The 23,096-nt window shown below is 40.3% G+C and overlaps 2 protein-coding genes across 3 annotated transcripts in view; one reads left to right on the top strand and one right to left on the bottom strand.

Annotated features, from left to right (window-relative positions):
* Positions 1-23,096, bottom strand: part of LOC126564702 (ATP-dependent RNA helicase me31b) — a 515,322-nt gene that overhangs the window by 357,842 nt on the left and 134,384 nt on the right. The window lies entirely within an intron of this gene.
* LOC126563840 (1-phosphatidylinositol 4,5-bisphosphate phosphodiesterase classes I and II) overlaps positions 1-23,096 on the top strand; it is a 79,881-nt gene that overhangs the window by 12,722 nt on the left and 44,063 nt on the right. For both annotated transcript variants that reach the window (XM_050220612.1, XM_050220613.1), the window contains exon 2: positions 22,169-22,315. In XM_050220612.1, coding sequence (XP_050076569.1) covers positions 22,169-22,315 — 147 coding nt within the window. The remainder of the gene's footprint in view (positions 1-22,168; positions 22,316-23,096) is intronic.

The raw sequence follows: 23,096 nt of genomic DNA, 5'->3' as shown, positions 1-23,096 counted from the left end.
TGCTTCTGTGAGGTGGAGTCCAACATGCACATTGTAGGTTATGGATCATATTAAATCTTGCTTGAACTGAATTAAGTGTGCAGCTACACATAAGCAGCTTGTCTAGTCAAGTAAGGAAGGTCGTACTATTAAATAAAAAATAACATCTTTTGTTTTCTCTTTGCATTTGCCTTTAGAACATAAGCATTTAGGATGACGATAAAATCGGTAACATCTTCGTTTTAAGACGATAAATTTATTTTCCCTGAACGTTTGATTTATAGCACCTTCACGTCGATGGGAGTTCGAAGGTGCCCAATATTCAAATTAGACTAAAAACCTCCTACCAAACCATATGGGTTGTAATGGCAAAAGCGAAACCGGTGATGAATGGTGCAGAACCATTTTTCCCAAACCTTCATTTTTCTCCCGCCTTTGAGGGTGCGAAAAGTGTGCGGAAAATTTTTCAACAACACCATATGCTGAATTGATTTATGGCGTTAGTTTATTTTATTTCGACGCGTTTTATTTGTCTGTATCGTTCGTGGCATGGTACCGTGCCACGGTCCTCTTCGTTGCTAATGGCAGACTTTCTTGGGAGACAAACTTGTACACTAGTTTGCGGTGCTTTGACACTGAATTTCGTTTTCAAAGGAGGGGCGAATGATGGGCTGTCGGTGCTTTGGAAGGACGAGGAACTGGAACATGTTTCTTCTTATGTTTCTTGCCCAATCCGTCAAATCACTGCGCCGCAAGTTGTTGCTTTATAAATATTTTTTTTATTTTTTTACGAGCAAAACTTCGTAATTGCTGTTCGTTTGTCGTTTTGTCCCGGGCGGCAAAGGTACACCCTCGGTGCCATTTTCTTCAACAAGTAGTTGTTTTGGCATTATGCATCGTTTGCTAGTGTGGGGAAAAAGCGAATCTCGCCTTCTGGTGGAAAATTTCTTTCGTCACCATAAAACCATAAAACCCGTAGGCAAAGCGTGAACAATTGTTTAATTAATTCCCAACCCTGCCAACCCATAAGCACAACGGTTGGGCTTCCTTCCGAACGGTTCCTGCTGCCCAGCGAGTGGAGTTTCGAAGTAGTCAAAACAACATTAAGCATAACGCGCTAGCTCCTAGAACACCTTTCCACAGTAAGGACATTGCAAGAAAAACGCTTTTCCACCTGCTCCGTGTCGATATAATGGCTGTCCGATTGCATGAGTAAATGCGGCGCTTAAGCAAATTTCCACAACATAACCACAACGAGGGAGGTTTAGTTTTCTTTTTGCAATATCGCCGATGTTTTTTTTTTTCATTCTTTCAACATTTTTATTATGTTTTTTTTTGCATATTCTACCCGGCCGCATATGCTTCCGTTTTTGTTTCTTATCCGATTTCTTTTAACGCTGTTCGGTTTCCGTGGCGTGAAACTTGCTCGCGGCTGACATAAATTATTTATTAATAAAATACAAACACCTGTTACAGGAGTGCGGTGGTAGTAAATAAAATGGTTAAAATGAAAATTAAGACCACACTCGCCAGTTCCGTTTGAAATCGTTCGGTAAGGGGTAGCACGACATCGGTGGCAACAGGCACGGCTAACATAAAACGAAATGGGTTGCTTACTGTAAACATGCAATTTTGTTTTCTAGAGTGTGAGCGTGTTTGAGTTTTTTCGTCACCATGCAAGCTAAAATGTGCTAGAAATGTTGTGTGGATTGAACATGTGTGTGATGAAACAATTTCATCACCATAAAGCATTTGAAGTTTGTCTCAGTAAGTGTTACTGATGGCGTTATGCGTTCAATACGTCAACCGGTGTTCCAAACGTCGATATTAAACTGGTGCACCGATATTAGGATGACGAATTTAAAAGCAGAAGAGGACGTAGTGTGTCGATTGGCGCCGAGAAATCATCTCAAGCTAGGAATAAAGGTACTACAACAAAAGGAAACAGTTTCTTCATCATCTAATCTAAAATGGCTGCATCCGTAGCAGATTCCATCGATGAGTTGCTTCATGTAGAGAAGAACATCGACATGAGATCCTTCGATCCTTCGTAGACCTAATGGGAAACGTTGGAGCAAACCAGCGATATGTTTTTGGACGATCAGGCGTAGATTTTCGAAACATTCAAAGCAATTTGATTTGATTTGATTGATCATCGCTATGCTAAGGATTCCTTCTGTTTTTCTTGTTAAGCAAACATGTTAAAATAAAAAGTTGCCTGTGGAATATGGAGATGGTTTTGAGGTTAAAGACAATAGTTTGACTTTCAGGTTTTAAAGAGGTACTGTTTTATCTAATCATTCTTCTTGGAACGCCTCGACATCAGAAATCTCGTTGTCCAGATCATTCAGTTGTAGCTCGATAAGGAGTTTCATCGATCGTCACCGGTCCCCAACGTCCTCTGTACAATCTTAAAGCTTTTTAAGTTGCTGTATAGAGCTCAGAACACCGTTTTCATTTCGATCAACGCATGATTATTTTCCGCGGACTATCAGAACTATCACGTTGATCTGTTTAGAAGGATCAAACTTTTTGGAAACGGCCTACTCCTGAATTTTTACATTTGGAGTGAAGGAAAGAGTATAGAAATACCATTAACTGGCTTTCGTTCAAGTCAAATTTATACAGTCTTGGAGGAAAAGTTTAAAAGGACAAGAAAGCTACAAAATGATACCGGAGACGGCTGCAGAGTGTCATCATATAGTATGATCGTTAAGGAAAGGAAAGGGGAAATCTGGGTAATTCTGAACACTTTAACCGCCTTGTCTATCGACTTCGAAGTTGCCTCCCTTTGTTGCCGCAAAGTTGCCTGCACTTTGGGAATAGGAGCAAACCAAATAAAACCTAAAAATTGTGCAGATTCGATGGTAAGGGCGATCATTCCCTTGTAGTAGGGAATTACTGTACAACTAAGTGGTATCAATACGTCTATTTGATAGCCGACGTGACTAAGTAGGTCATTGAGCTAAGTTTACGAAATAGAAAATCTAAAAATATAGAGGTATTTTATATTATTATTCCAGTTTTATTATTGAAAGTTTAATATTTTTCTTTGATTTATTTTATTTTCTAATTCTACGATGATAATGTTTTGAGTTATTAACAAATAATGTTGTAAATTTTACTTTTACCTGGTACAAAGTAAAGATATATGTTTCGCAATCTAATTTACTGATAAAGGAAAATTAAAAACATTGAAGGAATAAAGTTGAAGTATTATCTTCGAGCTTGCTACCCTTGATTTATTCATTAACAACGTTTGAGGTAAGCAATACGGCCAGGCCGTTCTAGCGGAATAATAAAAACTTTTTGAGAATTTGTTTTCGTTGCCATTAAGAACGTGCTGATTTACGACACTTTTGAAGAAAACAAGAAAATATCGAAGAAACATAGGATGTTATTATTAACAGCGTTCCAAGGAAACGGGAAATCAAATTCATTGTATAACGATACGATCATCCATTAAAAAAGCACGCACGGGATACGAATCAAATTACCTCGTTTTATGTATTTCAGTGTTTGTGTGTATATGTGTGTGCGTTTAATTGAAGACACAGAATAGTATTCTAGAAGATGAATGGCGCTAGTACGTGGAATGGTAAACTGTTTTGACTAACGCTTACCCCAAAAGGGCAAGTTTCCGCCTTCAGTGTTCGTTTGCTGGTATGATACTGGACGTGCCATTTGTCTAGAACGTGCAGATTGCTGAACACATCGAAATGGTGATGATCCTTTCGGTGCTGTCCAAACGGGGCTGGAATTTTTGGGGATACTTAGTTTGTAAACTATTTGCACAACTCACAGAAGCAAACATACACAGGAAAAAAACGAGGAAAATTTCGTGATAACATCAAACACCCCTTTCCCCCCCCCCCCCCCCTCTTCACCAGCAAAAGATCATGTGAAAATCGTACACTGCCATTGGGACCATTAGCCTCCGGGAGGATAAACAAATTTCATGTTTAATTTCATGATTACTGTTTCGGCGTAACTCGTCGTTACCTTGGATGTACTGAGCAATCGGAATTGCCCATCTGACGCTGTTGTTTCGCCCAATGCACACACGTCTTTAGGAGGTGGTGTAAATGAGCCAGCAATCCAGCGCTGGTGCCAATGGTATTTTGATAGTTTGAGTTTATGTATAATTGCCGGTGCTGTTGGTAAGCGGGCGTGTTTACTGGATCGTCGGAATTCTAATAAGACGTAGCCGCATTCTTCTTCCCCGCACCAAGCCCGTAATCACTTAGTCGAGTATGTCGAATCTGACGCTGCTTTTGATGCACGCTTCCAAACATTTGGTAAAGTGGTTTATGAAGCTGGCACTTGTTGTGGTTCCTGGAAATTTCGCCATTATGTGTGTACAAATGCAAGTGGAAGTTGGTAGAGTGCGTTTATTAACGAAACAATAAGAGGAAATGAATTATACACCGCACCAGTGCTTCGATGTGTTACGATTCGTGAATTTATTGGTCATATTGCGTTTGTACTTAAAATGATAATTAGGTAAATAATGCGAATGCAGATTGTTGGAAGGTGTGTCGCGGATTAGACAAAAGATGGATTAGGTTTAATTCATTAGCAAATTTAATTTTCATAACAGCTGGGACAATGTTGGGAATGATGCTGAGTGATAGCTACCGGTGACTTAGTGATAGAGAATTAGACAGTTTTTTGATTAGTAATTATTTGTGTAGGTTTAGTCGTTTTTATTCTTCCAGTATTTGTGTTGAATGTTATCGCAATATATAGCAGTAAATACGTAACTAAATTGTGCAAAAATGTATGAAAACCCTGGAAACGTTGGATTAAAATTATATATGATTTAATTTTCTACTAGCGAATACGGCTTAGTGCCGTCATACTGATGACTTAAACTTGGCTATTTTCCTAATTCATGGAAGATATTCTCTTTACATGAGCCGGCTTCACATCAATTCCCATTCAAAATCGTTGTGGTCCTTTGTAAAAACTCCACAAAATCTCCCTCACTTCCTGCTGTTATGACCCTTGGAATTGCATCTGCTGACATTGCCCCCGACGTCTGTTCCCTCTTCGCAGAGCATTTCGCCTGCAATTTTTCTCGTCCTCTGGACGATTTGTTCTCAACCTCATCATCTAACGATGCTCATACTCCGGTGGATCTATTAAGTTACTTCTCCAGCATCATCGATGAAATATCCGACCTAAATGCCCTAAACTCGCCTAAAAAGTCTTGCAAAATTGCAATGTAACGTTTGTACCTCTTCTTAGAAAACTATTCTTGTCTTTGTCTCTTGTCTTTGTGTAAGTTCGCTTTTCCTTCCTTGTGAAAACTAGCTTGGCTTATTCCTATACCTAAAAACGGCAATAAGTCGTCAGTCGGTAATTATCGAGACATTTCCATACTATGTCCAATAGCCAAAGTGTTTGAAACAATTCTCCATTGTTATCTTCTGTAAGTTACTCGTTCTTCCATCATTCCTCAACAACATGGATTCATGCCCAAAAGATCAACTTCCACTAACCTAATGTGTTTTAGCTCTTTCCATTCGTCTCAACTGGATACGGTTTCTCAGGTTGATGTCGTTTACACCGATTTAAAATCTGCGTTTAATTGTATCCCCCACACACTCCTCATTTCTAAATTATCCTGTCTTGGCATCCATACCTCCTTACTTGCCTGGTTCCGTTCTGTCCTGCGTAATCGTAGTTAGCTCCTTTAAAGATTCCTTTTCTTCTTTGTTACCTTCAGGTGCAGGCGTACCTGAAGGAAGTGTCTTAAGTCCACTGTTATTTGTTTTGTATATCAATGATGTCATTACTGTCCTTCCACCTAATTATTTCGTCTGTTTTGCTGACGACTTAAAAATCTTCAAATCCGAGGCCGTATTGTTCACAAAATTGTAGGATTTTAAAGATAGCCAGAAACGGAATGTCGTGGACTTACTCAGTTAAGTACTCAGGTCTCATTCTGGCTAAAGAATAATAAAGGCCTACAAGTTGTACGTGATTCATCTCATGCAAGCTGGTGTGAAAAATCACGGTAGATTTTGACCATTATGCGAAGGACATACAAATATAATTTAAATAAATCATTATAAAAATGAGGAAAGTTATTTGAAATTATTGTTCAGTGTCGCAAAAGCTAGCGTATGTGTAAGACTTATTTATAGAAAAATATTTCACTAACTTATTTAATAATTTAATCGAGCCTGTTCATACTGTAATTTAAATAATTCTATTCTGAGTCATATTTTCTTTTTAAATGACTAATTTTACGAAAAAAAAAGATAAACTAAACACGATTTAAGTAGAAAGTTTATTTTATTACTAATATTATATTAAATCTAGTTAAAATGTGATTTTTTACATTTTTTTTAAACCAATAGTTTTATTATTTTCAAAATGTCCTATTCATCCATGTTCACAAACGACTGTGGAGCTTGCATGTGAGTGCGTTGTGTGCAACTTGTGGGCCTATATCACTCTTTAGCCCTGCAAAGATCGCAAAACAAATTTTTAAAGGCTATTCTTAAAGTCCCTCCTTGGTACAAAACATATACTCTTCACTCAAAATGTACAAAACATTAGAAAAACAAAAATCGGCATACAATGCCTAGTGCTCATCCAGCACGTGGGAAATCCTGAGAGAACTGCATTATGAAACTGTTAGTCAGAAGTTCAGTATGGTGTATCGTTTTAAATTAGTATTTAGTACGTGTCTAAGTTAATCAGTAGATTTAAGGGTAGGATGGAGCGGCCCGGTGGTGCAGGCGACAGCGGCGCCGGGCATTTAGGGTCATACAAAAGAACCGGGATTCAAGTCTCATCTCAAGAAGAAGAATAAAGATAGGAAATAGGACCAACAGCTCTAGTTTTTCATTGTTATAAAGGGTTTTAAATTCCAAAAATTCTTTCCCTTAACAAAAAGTTTCAAATCACGATAAATTGTGAAATTAACACTAGCAAACTAGCTATTAAGTAAATATACCAATGAGGAGTGAAACTGGCTTTGAACCCTGCAATTATAAACTATCAAACCAATATTGTATGAACACATTTCAATAATGCAAATAAACTTAACTAGCTAACTAAATTACTAACTAACTAAGTGCCATCATACTTATGAATAATAATTTTCCACTAAACTGGAAAAAAATTAAATTTCATACTAAACTGGCACAAGCTAGTAAATAACGTTGATAAAAAAGTCATATAACGGTAGTAATAGGCAGGATCCTGATGACATATGGACGTTTTGCTCGAGAATAAAACGCTACGCAAATTTTTATTTTCCTCCGCGACAAGTGAAAGCTGTTAAATGCAATATAAATTAATGATCTTAGGCTTGAAACACGTGTTTCTATTTTAAGTGATGCGCTTGTTTCAAAAACTTATTGAAAATATTTAAACCATAGCAAAAAGAGCTACCGCGAGATTGTAGCTGGATCTCTGAATTGCATTGTTCAGTAAATCGTTTTTAAACCATTTCTTATCTTATCTACCACTTCCGGGCCAAACATCAGCATCGCGCTAATGTTGATTTGCATGAAAACCAAAAGTACGATCCTGTGTCATATTTAAATCCAACCACACAAAACGACCTAGAACACATGTGTGTTTAAAATTCATATTTCGTCCCCTTTTTCGTCGTTAGTCAGAGGGAGCACACTCCGAGCCATTTATCAAATCGTTGCGGTGAACAATCCGTGCCGCCTCCATGCGTGGTTCGATAGGTCGTATGCAGATTCGGTTCTGGTTGTGCTCGAGACTATTCTTGTGTATTTGCATGTCGTTTGGCGCTTGTCAAGATTGCCATATTGTTGGAATAACGTGATGAACGAGGACAAAACACCGTACAGTAGGAAGCGTACTGCCATGCGTACTTAACTGAGCCTGAGTTCGTTCGCATAATTGACAAAACGTGTGCAGCATAGAAAGCTTGCAGTGTAGTGCATTGAATGCAAAATCCTACGGCGCATACGTGTATAATCGATTCGATGTAACGCGTATACGTTAGAAGACAAAATGGTTGCTTAATAAGATTATAGCTGTTCAAGTAGTAAAAGTAAAAGCTACGGAGACGGTAAATGCTTTATTATATGTACATATTTACAGCAGCTATTCATATGAAACTTTAATTAGTTTCCAAAGCTCTTGCTTGCTAATCTTGGGATATTTCAAAACAGCCAACCAGTTAGCTACCATGTTGATGGAGGCGCCTAGTATCGCATAACGAGGCAACGTTGAGCCATTCTACTCCTGCTTATTGCTTTCGCCTCCGATCTCATAACCGTCTAGCATAGCATTTTAGCACGATTGTCACCTGTGTTCGCCGTAGTATCGTGATGATTAAGTGCTACCGTTAGCCGGCGTTCGCAAGAGCAACCGCGCTTACACACTTAACGCCTAGCAGCGGGAGGTGCTTAAGCGAAGCAAAAATCAAACATTCCTTTTGACGAAGCAGGCCCCTTTTGCCGGTTAGCGAAGGAATTGGAAGCATTGTGGTAAAAAGCTGGCACTTTCGTCGTAAAACGATGCATAATTGATAGGAGGGAGAAATTTACATTTCGACACCGTGGAAGCAGGCTCGAGCTTGAATGGTGAAATGGACTCATCGAAAGGGAAAACATATTTACAACGGCATTTTCTCACGTGTAGTTGAGTCTGGTAGGCAGTGTTCACTGCTATTAGTATTCATCCATTTCCACAAAGTGTTTTTTTTTTTACGCAACGTATCGTTTCGACTTTCTTTCTTCTGCTCACGAGCGCGAGCCGCTTGTACGAGGTGATAAAATGTTTTATTAATACGATTTTAATTACAGGCCAACAACGAAGCCAGCCTTCGAAAATCGGTCTCGATGTTGTGACTGGTGACTGGTGGCTTGGTTTGTAGAGCAAGCGAAAGTGTGTCTCGCGGACAGGAAGTCAACAGGAAAGCCCCATTAAGATTACATCAAATGACGAATTATTGATGTTGGTGGCGTCCGCCCGTCCGGTCGAGTTGGTCTAGCCGTGTGGGCGCTAAACATGGGCGTTTTATGCGTTACCATTGTTTGTAGGAACGATCGTTCGTGATCATGTCGTGTGGGTGTTGGCTACGATTACTGTGCACTCGAGTGGAACCGAACAAGGAGGAAGGGAAAGAGGGAAAGACGTGATTAATATGGTACCAGGACACCAGGAGACAATTTGAACCAAAACGCCTGGGTGTGTGCTGCGTTAACTGTTGTTTAATAGTTTGACAGCAAATGTGCGAAGCATGTTAGTGACGCTTCAAAAGAGAGATATCCTGTGTGAGCTGCCGTTGCTGTATAAGTTAATTAGAGGTATGATCATGCGGGTTCGAGTAGACACGGATTGGCACTGATTCGTGCCGGTACAGTCCAGTGAAGATGATTTAATTTGATAAATGAACGTAGGATGCGGAGTTGCTACGAACAGTCTGGTTCGTGTTCGGTCGGTTGTTCCTTGAAAGGAAATCACACAATCGACTTACCAGAGTCCGTGTCAATTTGCCAAATTGCTGCCTCACTTTCAGCCCTTGCAAATGGACATGAACTACACATGAACTGGCTCTAAGGTTACGCACGAGAACCTTAAAGAAGCACTGTAAATATTTAGGTAAAGCTGTCCGCTTTGAGGATCATAATGTAACCCTTGTTAATGAGACTTTAACCAGAAACAGAAGGGGAATGAAGGGCAGAAAAACGTGAACCTACGCCGCGTCTTCAACTCGTTTCGAGGTTGAACTGTTTATGGAGCATCTAATTAATCTATTCTGACATGTTCCATTTGTGTACGCGGTGTGTGCCCAATCGGAGGTTTTTTTTTTGTTCGGATTGGATTATGTTTTAGCGTATTCGTGGATGGTTAGCTAAAAAAACACACACACATCACAACCACAACCAAAACAACCAATTTTCTATTCATTTACTGTAATTTGGAAAACGAACATCTGTGCGCGAGGACGCCGGAAAATGTTATGAGGATGGATAGCAGCATACCAGTCTTCCTATTTTCTCGTAGCGTTTAAACGAACTTCTAACGATGCAGAGAAATATCTAGCGAGGAAATGAGTTTTACAAGTACTGGGAATGTTTATACGAATGTTTATGAATATCATGTTTCGTTTGATGATCGCTTTGATGGCTGCTGGTGAAAGCTGCTGAAAGAAATCGTTTCAAAATTCAATCACTTTGAAGGAGGAAATATGCTCATATTTTCTATCCTTTATGTGTTGTTTGGAATTTCATGTAGCGTAATGGTAAGAATGGTTTTACGTGTAAACATATGAGTATTTCTCGCGTTCATTGAACGATCAGTATGCCAGATAAAAGCATATGGAAGGCCAAATGCGATAGTACTGTGCTACAGCAATCAAGAAGAACTCAGTTAGCAAGCCAAGCTTTCGTTAATTACGATTTTAATAACATAACTAGTACATGTTTTAAATGCTTCCTTTCTAGAGATTGTAAAGGAAATTTAAAAACTATTCTCAACGCACGTAAAATTTGAATAATAGTTTATTTTTTAAACTGTAAAATTATACAAGAAACTGGCTAGGAAAAGGTGCTTTCACAGTTTCTTATTTATCAAGAGCAAGCTAACAAAAAATTCTTCATATTACTAAACCTGAAAAGACTCAACTGCCATCAGATAATCTCACTACGTGTGTGGAATGTGAGATTTAACAAATTCTAACCACTGAAGTTAACGTGAAATTGAGAACATTAAACTTTAATTTTCTACAAGCGGTTTTGCGATACAGCTCTTGGTTTAAAATGTTTAAAATTAAAATGGTTTTTTGGTTTAATGGTACAGCCAAAATTTCATCGAACTCCATAGGGGAGTTAACGACGTTCTACTTCTTCTTATTGGCTTAACGACTAAGCCTCTACGGTCATATGCGGGTCATCCAGCGTTGCTATTTACGGCGGCCCGGTGGTGTAGGCGACAGCGGCGCCGATCTTTAAACGGCAGGACTGGGGTTCAAATCCCACCCGGACCGTCCCCCCGTAGTGAGGATTGACTAACGAACTACGTGGTATCAGCAGTCTAGTAAGCCATTCCATTTCGATTCCCGGCATGACCTTAGGAGAGGTCGTTAAGCTAAGAAGAAGAATCATATTTGATATTAGGCCTTACCTGTCCTAACAAATGTTAGTAAAAGTAAGCGGATCCCAATCCTACGTTTGTTTGCTAACTACAACATCCACATTGTTGGAAACAACAATGCTGTGATTGATGTAGAAGTCCTTTAATGTTCATTGTAACCATTGTAGTTGATTCTCATATCCAGTTTTTGTTTTCTTTAAATTGTAAACTAGAATTCAAGGTTTTTTATGTTTTTTTTTCTAATAAAGCGTTTTGTTTTATAAAAAAAAATTAGGCATTAATTAGCTCAAGAACCGAACTCATACTTCAATATTTGCCGATTAGGTTCGTCCACTTGAAATTTAACTGACAGCACCAAAGTGTGTCATTAAAAGAAATTCCATGTTCTGGATATCTTTTACTAGTTCAATATAAAAGAGTTCTTTAGGACCCCATTTAGTGCATCTGAAGCACTCTAGTGCTTTTTTCAAAACCTTCGCAGGAGCAAGAGATATTGAAATTTATTATTGCGATTTCAAATTTTATAAATAACCTAAACAAAAATTCAATAATCAATTCCCAACCTTCTTTATCAGGGGAGTTTATGTACACCTCTGTCATCCTTATTGACCATAAAGAAAATGTTTTGTTTGAAACATTTTAAGCTTGGGTTAAGTTAATGAAATTTAATGGGTTTTATCTACTTTTTCTATTTCAATACAATAAATTTCTTTCGTCCTTCGTTTACACTCATGCAAAAAAATGGCATACACAAAGGAAAACATCGCTGAAAACTAGGACGATTGAAGATCTATGTTTAAAACCAATGACCACATGGTTTAATTTATGTTGTGCATTTTCCGATTTCTGCACTGCTTACGGAAGTGTGGGAGAGAAAATAAAAACCAAACCACCCAAATGTCTCGTATGGTTCAGATTTCCCGAAAGAAATTTCCACACAGCCCTAGCGTTTTGTTTCGTGTCAGCGAATTTGACCAGCGAGAACACCATTTTGTTTTACAGCACACGCTATGTTGCGGTGTAAAATAAATAACTTTATCGTTGGTCCACTCTTACCGCTTGCACCTTTTTTTTATATATTTTTGTTTAGCGTATCGGAAACGATCAACGAAGGTTTGTTTGTAACGGGATCGGTGTCGTAAACAACGCCAACAAATTTCCCAAAAGTGTTCCGTACGTTCGGGGACGTTGTGGGTTTTTCGATGACGATACTACTAAAGGAAAAACAAAATACACGATTGCCTGTTTACTCGCCTGGCTGCGCCGATATCAGCATCGATTGGTATTTCTTCTTGCACCCAGCTTTTGTCCGCTCAATGGTTCTAATATTTCACTTGCACGATGACCAAATGATACGCTTTCGGTTGGATCGGTTCGAGAACTGTTACATTGCATTCGCCGTGCATATAACCCGCTTTTTCCGGTGCCGACCCACGAAGGAAAAATTGAAAATTTTCGCACAATTTCGTTCGCTGTTGCTCGTGCATTTTTGCTACGTGTTATCGTTATGTCTCGAGGCGGCTTTCTCTGGCCACCTTGCAAGGGCGATCACGGGACGACGTCTGGTCGGTCAATATTTGACGAAGCCCAGTTTGATGACTGCTAATTATTTTCGTTGCCTCGGAACCGCTGCCGGGTGGGGCAGTCAAACAACGTTTGAGGATGGAGATTGGATGTCTTGATGGTTTGTTTGCTGCCCGAAACATAGATCGTTAAGTCGCTGGAAATGAAAGACATACATACGATAAAGTTGGCTGGTTAGCTCGAACACGGCTTCTTGGTTATCGTGGAGCGGGTCCTTTTTTTTTTCTTCTTGCTGGTTAATCTCCATCCACACCGTCTGCATCCTGCCGTTTCAGTGTGTTTACTTTTATGGTCGAAAGATTTAGCAGGAATGTTACTTGGAGCGATGTTAATGAGAAAAAGTGTCATGTTCATGCCTACTCGTTGTCTGCTGCTGTTGCTGCTGCTGCTTCTGCTGTGATGTCAATGGTTTGCTTTGGGAAATGTTGCGTGTGTTTTATTGTGCGAAACAGTTTTTCTCGAGAGCCGAGCGATCCTTTCCGTGACGCAATGTTTATGTTCCACTTCAGGGAATGCAAAGACCTACATCTTTTCTTCGGACTATGGCTCAAGCTTTCACTTGTTCCAGTGAAAAGAATTATCGAATTATCCTCTAGTTTAATCAAATGTTTGTTAGGTTAAATCAATACTACCTTACACTACTCACAATTAATAAATGAGCAATTGATATTACGATTTGTTAACATTCTGCCGCTAAGAAAGACAATCATTTTACGATTCATTTACGCTTAGCACCAAAATCATAAACAATTACAAAACCTAGTCCACAGCACATGATGGCAATCTGATTCAGATTCGACGAAAATGGTGTACACGAATTCGTACATTTTCCTTCCATGCATAACCTACCTCCCGAAGGCGCTAAATCACAGTGCGAACCTTTTTCACTCGTGGCACAGCACAAAAACACAAAAACACTGCAAGAAACACTGGTTCCCTTGCGGGCCCAAACCAATCTCTCCAATTAAAGGGATAATTAATTTGTTTCGGCAGATCCTCCCGGCCGCGCCCCCCCCCCCTCTGCCGTGGTGTGGTGGAAGAAGTTCTTCCAAGAACCTCCGGCAAGGTACAGGATTCAATTAGGCGCTTTTACTTTGGCGTTGAAGCGATACTTCTGCTCTCTTTCTCTCTATCTCTCTTCTCCGCAACCCCGCTACATGTGCTTGTCGAAGGCATCAATCGTCACTTGCTGCTTCTTTTCCCCGATTTGCTGAAGTTGCTGCTCCATAATGGATCATAATCATGGCTAACGTTACACATAAACCGAACCCGCCAGTTCTCACCGAGCTAGCGTGTGCCCGTGACACGTTACCACCCACGGCAAACGATTCTGCTTTGGGCAAAACGACTTGCCTGCCTAAAAGCGCTTATTGCTGTTACGGTGGTGAAATTTCATAAATTTTAAATTCCTTCCGGGACCTTTCCAGTGGGTGCAGCTTTGCTTTGGTGGGGAGTTGTGTCACGTGCATGCGACGGTGGTTGGTTTAAACATTTTACACGCTCGGATGCAAACAAGCTTAACATGGATGTGGATGTGTGACGATGCAGGATGAACGTTCGGAGACGGCGCTTTGCTTTCCTGTTTGCTTTTTGAAGCTGTCTTTTTTTTCTCGTCATTTTCGAAAACTTGTTGTTGGTAATCGTACTGAACACTCACAGTAAAGGGTCGTATGTCTTTTGTACGTGATGGAGTTATGCTAGACGCGTGTCAGAGTGTATGTGATGTGGACCAAGGGTAGATCTGTACAATAATGTCCATTGCGGAAAAAAAACATAATTTTCCACCCGTCTGTTACTTCTAATTTAAGAAGAAATTCATAAGAATTCAAAGCAACCTCACAGGAAAGTACAAGCAAGCAGCAGGTTCTCATCGTAAAAACCCACATCCATTACCTCATTGCATAGTTAATACAGGGACTTGTGAACTTTCGTCGTAAAAAGAGAAACATTTTACGAGTTTTTAATGCATCTGAGTAGTGTTTTGGTGTTCTCTTTAGTCTTAAAAAGCTTTTACAGTCAGCTGAGTTTAATGTTTTTCTTTTGCAGCTTTCCAAAAGACCCATCCTGTTTAATGCATTTCACTGCTATCTTTTTACTTTTTAAAACAGAAGCCAATAAGCCATATCAGCAATGTTTTCAAAAAACAGAACGTTTGATTGACGGCGCTACAGTATATGAACAATATTTTCTACTAGAAAAGTTAATTTGATGGACACACTGGTTAGATTTTCAATCAAAATATTCAATCGAGCGATAGGGCTTGCAGTAGAAAGAGACTCGTTTCGATACGACGCTGTGTGTCAATGTGTTAAGCGCACACGACAATACACGATGATGTTGGTGTCCATTTCTAACAATTAGCTTTTCATGCCCTCAAGCCCGTGGAAGCCCTCTAACGGCGAACAGTTCCGAAATCCTTTCACCATGGAGATAATTGAATCAATTAGCCGCACATCGTCTTTCGCCCGTGCCTCCCCCGTCCCACGGTTTTACCGCGTGAAGATATTTTCTTGACTGGATCCTCTTGTACTGCACTCGATCATATCATACTCTAGCTAGGCCGTTCGGCTGATGGTATGAGGCGGTAAAGTTCATCCATCAGCATCTTCCAGCATCGCCATCGCAACGCGTTAGCCGGGGTTCGTTCGTTCCGGGTTTATGTGCTGATTGAAGAGTGGCACGATAAAATCAATCAATTGGCAATAACTGCGCCGTGCTACGAGTGTACATTTTGCGGGAAGGCAGGTCAGGACAGGCCAGACAGGGAAAGCGAACCCAGCCAAATGTGCACACATTGTGGCAGATGGAGCGTGATCGAATCTTTGGTTAATTAACAATTTTTCCCTCCCATGATACCCGCCTTTTGCGCTGCTTGAAAAGCTATAAAGGGGTAAAACATTCTACCGGTCAGCAGTAGTGTATCAGCATGGGCTCGATGGGAGGAAATCGGTTCTGATAAATTGAATGATATCTTCCCGGCTACCGGCTTGTCACACATCAGAGCAACGAGATTGTTCGTTTTATTTGCATCGTAAATGTGATTGATGTGCTCGGTGTGAAATAATGCTGCAATGGAGATTAACTGACCGGCGCATTTTTATTCACCGTTTGGCTGAAATGTTTAATTTTAATTTTGCACACGTTGAAATGAATCGCGAAAAATTTCCCGGAAACTGTGCGCTTACGTGTGCGATCGAGTTCCGTAAGCAACGCGAACAAAATTGGGGGAAAAATCTCGGCATATTGATAGGTGAAATGTATTGTAAAAGAATTGGTTAATGAGCTGTTCCGTTGGTTTTGAAGTACGATTTGATTGAGTGGATTAAAAAAATACGCCCGACTATTCAGCACCGGCAGACCTTCCAGATCGTTAGCCATTGTCGGTGTTTAACATGATGAAAGAAAAAAAAATGAAAGAACCCATCCAAACCAGACACACTCGGATGATGGAAAAGGGACTATTAATTCGTGTTCTCCAGAAGGGTAAAAGGATAATCTGCTGGTAGCTGGTACAACTAGAATGAGGTTGCAAAAGTTTGTCTTGTACCGTTCAATACGCATGGAAATAGTAGTTGGATTGTAGTTCGATCGGCCGAGACATGTCAGGCGCATGCAAGGAAAGATATTTAAGATTATCCGTTGATTAGCAGGAAGGTGATCCGATCCATTGTAAGCCGAGAAAACAAGAACAAACGTTGTTAGGATTATTTCACCATCTTGAAAATGTACCGAGTGGAAAATAATCCGATCGAAAAGGATAAATAAACACTCAAGCGGCATACTTACCGGCTGTAACTGTAGCTGTAACTATGAGAGGGATTCCTGCTTAGTATAAAAAGAATGCAAAACATCCAGACCAGACTTGAAATATCCCTCTCCAGTGATGAAAAGCAGCTTGCTGACGAGAATGTATTGAATGTGGCGCATAAAATTACCTCTCTCTTGCTCGCTTATAATAAATTTGTCAAATGGAATTTCAAATGAGTTTCTTAAACGGAAGATAACGGTTGGCCTTGACAGGCTCACGGTTTCCAGGAGAGAAAAAAAAAAAGATGTAAGTTCTAGGTAACTTCTTGGCTTGCGAACAATACACGACACGCTTCTCTCATGGTAATTGTTTGCAAAGAAGCAACATCTTCCGCCCGGCTTGTGGCTCCATTCCTCAGTTCCAGTTTCTTGTCGCTTTTACTGCTGCTCCTCCTGTAAAGCAGGTCAAGTCATCTCAACATCAGAGATCAGCGTCGACAACTAACTACTACCGTCGAAATATTTGCCCAGGAATCTCTGCCTTAAAACCATGCGAAGTTGACAGTGCTGCTGGGCCACAGTCAGGATGGATCAGCGTTGGCAATTACTTTTCCCGCTTGTTCTTTGCCTGTTTATTTAAAACAAGTTTCAAAAACGCTCGTTGCGCCCTGAAGCAACGAGCAATGGGCCGACTCGGCTGACCAGCCAGCATGTTTGCAGATTCTCAGTCCAAACAGCACAGAACGGTTGTGAGCCGAAATGATTGCGCCCTGCTCGTTCGTAATTCGGCTCTTATTTGCCATGGCTGCAGGAGAATGGTTCCTGTTATGGTTGTTGTTAGTGTTGCTGCGATGAATAAATAGTGGTCAATTGTTGTCTCACGGACTCCATTTGTGTTTGTCTATCCTCAAAAACACGGAAGACTTATTTGGAAATGCTTGATGTATCAATAAATCTCTTCCGCTTTGTCGTTTGTCTAGCTTGGTGCACCTGTGCGATTTTGATAGGAGCAGCCACATTAATGTTTAATGCACGATGATTGATCGATGACAGTCGTACTTGGATCGTAACAATGAATTCTGAGTGGTCAGATGAAAAGTTACATCAGAGGAAAATCATCATACCGAAACGAAATTTTCCCTCGTTTTTTTCTACCATTACCAATCAGTAATGAATGGATAGGAAAGTCGATCGTTTTGAGTAATGACAAGCGATTGATCCAATCATGCTACGGTTCTGTGTTCATAATTTGTAATCAATTGTTCCCAACTTCTCCTGAAATAAGTGGGCGTTTGATCATGTGTGCGTTCGTCAGTCATAAGACGGTTTATCCTTTTTTGTTTTGTTTGGCGTATCATTAATCCTCATAAATTGCATTAATTTACTTTTGGCACAGTGTGTCGAACAATAGGAAAGAAGGGAAAATCGATCAGGAAAAGCTCACACCATCGATGCTAATACCTTTGATCGAACGGGATGCTCAACAAATCATTTTACGTAGGTTTGTGAAGGGTTTTAGTGTCCGTGTCTAGGCATGGTCTCGTGTACTTTAGTTTTCTAGGAAGCAATCCGAGGGAAACACATTCCGAAACAGCGAAATGTGCCATTCATCAGTCTGTTTAGCTTTGCTCGCACACATTTTCCCATGGCTGTGGAAAGGTTATTAATTTAGCTCCCAAGCAAACATCTGGCGAACGTGAAGGTACTGCCGGGCGCAATTACTTTGAAATCAGTTACGAAGGATTTGTAGTGGAATTATTTTTTTATTGCTCGGTTACAGGCAAGAAGCGGAGTGAAACGTTGCTGGCGAAAGCCTGGCACGTGACTGCAGGCATTGTTCTACCCGGCCGTTCGTTTTCCCCTCATCAGGGCAGCAACTGCTGCTGGCCAAATATCTTCTTCTCGGCCAGTGGAATGCATCAACCGTCTGAGCAACGGGGTGGTGCTAGAACCACAAAGAGTAATCCTTGCTCCTACGTTTCATTCGGAACTACAACTTGATGTTTCGAGCTGAGGGATGAGTATTTTCTTGCAAAGTTAAATGAAAGCCACTGGTTCCGTTCGGCTAGAAAAGCAATATCTTATCATGAGCCTGCAAGAATACTTTGGTTTATGAAAGGCATTATTGCATAGCTTCAGGTTCGGCAGGCACAGGCTATTGTTTACCGGTGCCATGGACGTGGGATACCATTTGCCGGGGTGATATCCGTAAAGGCAGGTTTACCTTTTGCACTAAAAAGTTGCACCGATGGATTATTTCCAGAGCGTGGTTCGTTTTGTAAACTGGGCAGTAGGTACGGAAATACGTCAAAATCTTAGGGAGATGGTGTAAATCGCATGAAGGAGAGAAGGAACAAAGGTAAGAGGGGATATTGTCTGCTGAGAAATGCCGATAGCAGGGGTTTAAGGAAGTTTAAAATAATAGTTCGTTAGTGGCGTGTTAGAACAGTACAATTTATTACGTTAAAACTGATGGGAAATTTCTCTTAAACTTCTTAGAAAATCGAGCGAAACAGAAGAATGTTTGCTTCATGTCACAATTATTAATGTAAATTATTGCTACTGGATGTAGCTCTGTATTTAGATAATGCCTGAAGATATGTGTTAATTGCTTTATTGGTCAATTTGCCTATTTTAGCAACCAGTATGAAGATTGTTCTCTAACTTTAGTTAACAACTAACGTTTTGCTGTCAATATTTCGCATAGGAAGTATGTGCTAGAATTATAAATCAAATTCTATAGTATTTTTTCTTAGCAATACTTTAGAATGGAATGAATATAAGATTAAATATGTTTTTGTATCATAATTGTTGTATAAACGAATTGTGTATTGAATTGCAAAGATTAAAGCTTCAATGTAGTGTTATAAAGATACTTTCTTCAACACGCTTTATGTACATTGTTACAACTGGTGGCAATATGATTGCTTATTCCATCCTTTCGATTCACCTGTTCCAGAGCATATTGCATTGTTCGCTGATGCAACATCATCCGGTGTGTGTAATCCATCGAAGTTTTTTCCTTTAAGCCGTAAAGCTGCTTTTGCACTCTGGGATGAATTTCCCTGCAGCGTGTATACTACCGTGTGATGTCTGACATACCGATACTGGAGGGCTCGTTCCTGTAGCAAAATGTGCGCTACCACAGCAATTTTCCACAGCAAACACATTGAAAGCTTTAGCACCCCCTCCTCGATGTGCCGTCTTGGGTATCGTAAATCAACATGTGTGCATTTTTACAACCTTCTGAATCGTAAAAAGAACATGAGAGCACACGCAGATAGGGGCGGGGAGATGGGTGCAAAGTTCGTGGCTCTTCCGGTCAAATAAGAAACAACAATGTGTAATACAATCACTCGAGTAATGGGAAAAGAGCATGAAAATGTTTCACCTGGGAATACATTGAAATACATTTGCTGGAGGGTTCGCTTTTTCGCGCCTTCCGCGTGCGCATCAGGTGAGTTTTGGAGGATAAGCATAGTGTTTGAAGGAATGTTTGTTGTTGTGGGACGAGGGCCAGCTTCAAAAAATGATGTCTAGCTGCGTGTACCTTTAACTTTTCTTGGAAATGGTTTTCGGGGCAATAGAATCAAATTGCTAGATTAGTGGATGAACGCTTGTTTTTGTGATGGAACCCTCTTCTTCTTGACTGAACGTAGCCTGGCCTGTTGGGGGAATTTGGCCATATAACAGCCAAATTACAAGTATCCAGCTACGCCGGGCGCTACCATAATGACGACCAGATCCGCTGTCAAATTCCATACAAAAATCGCTGCGGCCTGACGCGGTCCGAAATGTGTAGTTTGCTCACGGTTCGCTGTTAAATCAATTCACTTTAATTCAACTTTATTTTGCATAATATTGAACTGCAAAATCACTTGCTTTTCTAAGCTTCTTTTAGCAAAATTACAATCATCCAAAACAATGACAACTGATGACAGCAGATTGTCTGGGAAGCAATGTTATATTATTTTTATAGCAATATCCCCGGTCGCATGGCAATGTAGCTTCACTGTAATGACTTGCGAGACAAATTAATTCCACGTAGTTGTACAGTCAGTTCAAATGGTTCAAAGACCAAAGTCTGAATGGGGATTTCAAACCCAATCCTGCTGTTTGAAGACTGGCGCCGCTGTCAGCTTTACCGACGAATCGCATTCGATCATTATGTGAGTAAAAATGTGTATTTGTTTTCTGTTTTTACGGATTTGGTAAACATGTGATTTATGGTTGGATTTTCACCATATTTAGAACACAAGGACATTCTGGTATTTCAACTAAAACTTTTATTGGCCGATAGATGTGTGTCGTATTTGGAACAAAAATTATCAAAACTCTTAATTCACTCTTACACAATAAATATCACGAAAGGAATCATCGTCTCATTCTTATTTGCACCATGCTCATAAGGGACCCATTTTTATTGGTCACATCCTAACCCACGCACATCACATTACCGAAAACCCTTTTCCTGCTCGTGCATAATGTATCGAGCTGAAAACGGAGGGCATCAATCAGTGGCTTTACGCGTCGCGCTAATGTTGCTGCGATGCCAGCAAGCCAGCTTATCTAATCCCCGCACCACCGGAAGTGAACATAATCACCCGCGCAAGGTTGTGTCGCTTCGTGGGCATGGAATGTGGAATTCTTAACCACCCATTACCGTTCAAGAAGCTGATGATTATGGTGAGAAGCAACCGCCAAAGCACTCCGACCGGCAGTGGTTTCATCGTGGTCGTGTCGATACCCGTCTTGCCCGTTCTGCTGGTCATTTCCTGCAGCCGGAAGTCGTCCGGAATATGGCAACCGTGCCGGATGGATACGGGGTTTTGGATCCACGCAACGCCAAATGAACCGTGGCCGAGCGAAAGTAGCTGGTGATGGTTAGGTGGCCCATCCAGGGATCGATAACAGCAAGACAAAGTTCTGATGTGTCGTCTATTGTTATTTTGTGAATGCGGTGTGACCTGCCCAAAGCTTTTTGAAGCTTCTATAGAAAATTAACGATATCTGTAGAGGTTTCAGAGAGGGGGAGTTTCTTTAAAAGGATAATTATCATAAAAAATGTTGTTTTTTTTCATGGTTCAAGTTTTTTAATGTAGAACGTGGAAACATTTTCGAAATTAAGGGAAATTGAAGCTTGTTAATTTAGTTCTTTTTTATGTGAATCAACATACTTAAACAGTTTATTTCTAAACGAACATTTAGATAATCAATATCCAAGCTATCGATGGGCATTACGGATGATGGCTGAAACGATCTTCGTGTTCTGCATGCAAATGGTCAAATCAGAACCAACACTACATCTAATGCAATGCCGCTATATTCCAGCATCAGAGTGTGTACCTAATTGGATTGACCTCGACCATCGAAAGTTCGAGGCAAAGGTTAAAATGAGAGGTTATTGCGAAAAGCTTTTAGTCGTATTTTTGCAGTAAAGTGTGCGCCTAACCACGATGAGATGCGTTCCAAACGTTCCCTGTACCAACTGATACGCACAGAAAGAGAGAGAGAGGAAGAGAGAGAGAGAGAAATAGAGAGAACGGAAAAGAGGAGAAAGCAAAAAATTTTAGTTAATAAAAAAGGAAAAGCTCCGTGTAACATAAATTTCCACCGCAGCTCACAAAATCGAACGCGCAACAGCGTTCCATTTGTCCTTGCTGTGTCCGGATAAAGCATGGAATTTTACTGACTGACGTTTTTTTTTCCTTTTTCCTCCTTTTGTTTCTACCGATTCTTTCGGGATGTTTTCTATTTTCAGGACTCATGCAACGGTACACCGGTGACGCTGCGGGTCGATGTCAAGGGCTTCTTTCTGTACTGGGTGGATCAAAACCACGAGATGGACATGCTGGACATTGCCACCATTCGCGACGTTCGAACCGGACAGTACGCCAAGAAGCCAAGGGTAAGTTCGATCAGGCGTGCGTCTATTTATGGGACACACCATTGCCCGTCACGAAACCTTACTGACCCTTTGCCGGGCACCCTGCTGTGAGGGAGGAACGATGGTCGATAGAGATTATTTTTACTTTACCGTTTTGGTGAGATTGATTGGCGGAAGCACGTTTAGGTACGGTTTGGCTTTTGCTTCCATTAGCTTGGTAACGCTTTTATTGGGACGAGCTTTCGACGAATCGCTAGGATAAATTAAGACTGTGGAGCTATTTTGCGATATCTAATAGAGGTTATGATGTTTTCGTGGAATGTTTATAGTACAACAATATTTGCACTTTTTACGGTTAACTTTATAAAGTAAAAGGAAATTAAAAAAAAAAACGATTCTTTGCTGTAGGTAAAAGAAACCTATGCTTGGACAGATAGTATTTCTTGAATAATTAAATTCGTTTATAAATATCGCATCCTTGGCTCTTAGCTCTAATAAACGGTAAGGAATAAAATTGACATTTGTACTTGAATTGATGCCTGTGATTTATGGACTAAAACGATGGCAAGAAAAAAGGTTCATAGGGAAACATAAAAAAAGTTATGTTTCACTGGCGATAAATTTGAATGCTCATCGATTTATGAAATAGTTCCCAAGCACAAAGCGAAAATCCTACTCTCATTCGGGACGCAGCAATAATTTATACAAAATGATGTATTAGCATACCCCAGACACGTGCACCTTTAGGAGTGATATTTTCCAAGCGATGGTGCGATCGAGTGTGCCGAGGAAAGGCAATTTT

Source organism: Anopheles maculipalpis, chromosome 3RL (genome assembly GCF_943734695.1).
Source record: "Anopheles maculipalpis chromosome 3RL, idAnoMacuDA_375_x, whole genome shotgun sequence".
Classification (NCBI taxonomy): Eukaryota; Metazoa; Arthropoda; class Insecta; order Diptera; family Culicidae; genus Anopheles; species Anopheles maculipalpis.
This window is presented reverse-complemented; position numbering and strand designations above follow the sequence as displayed.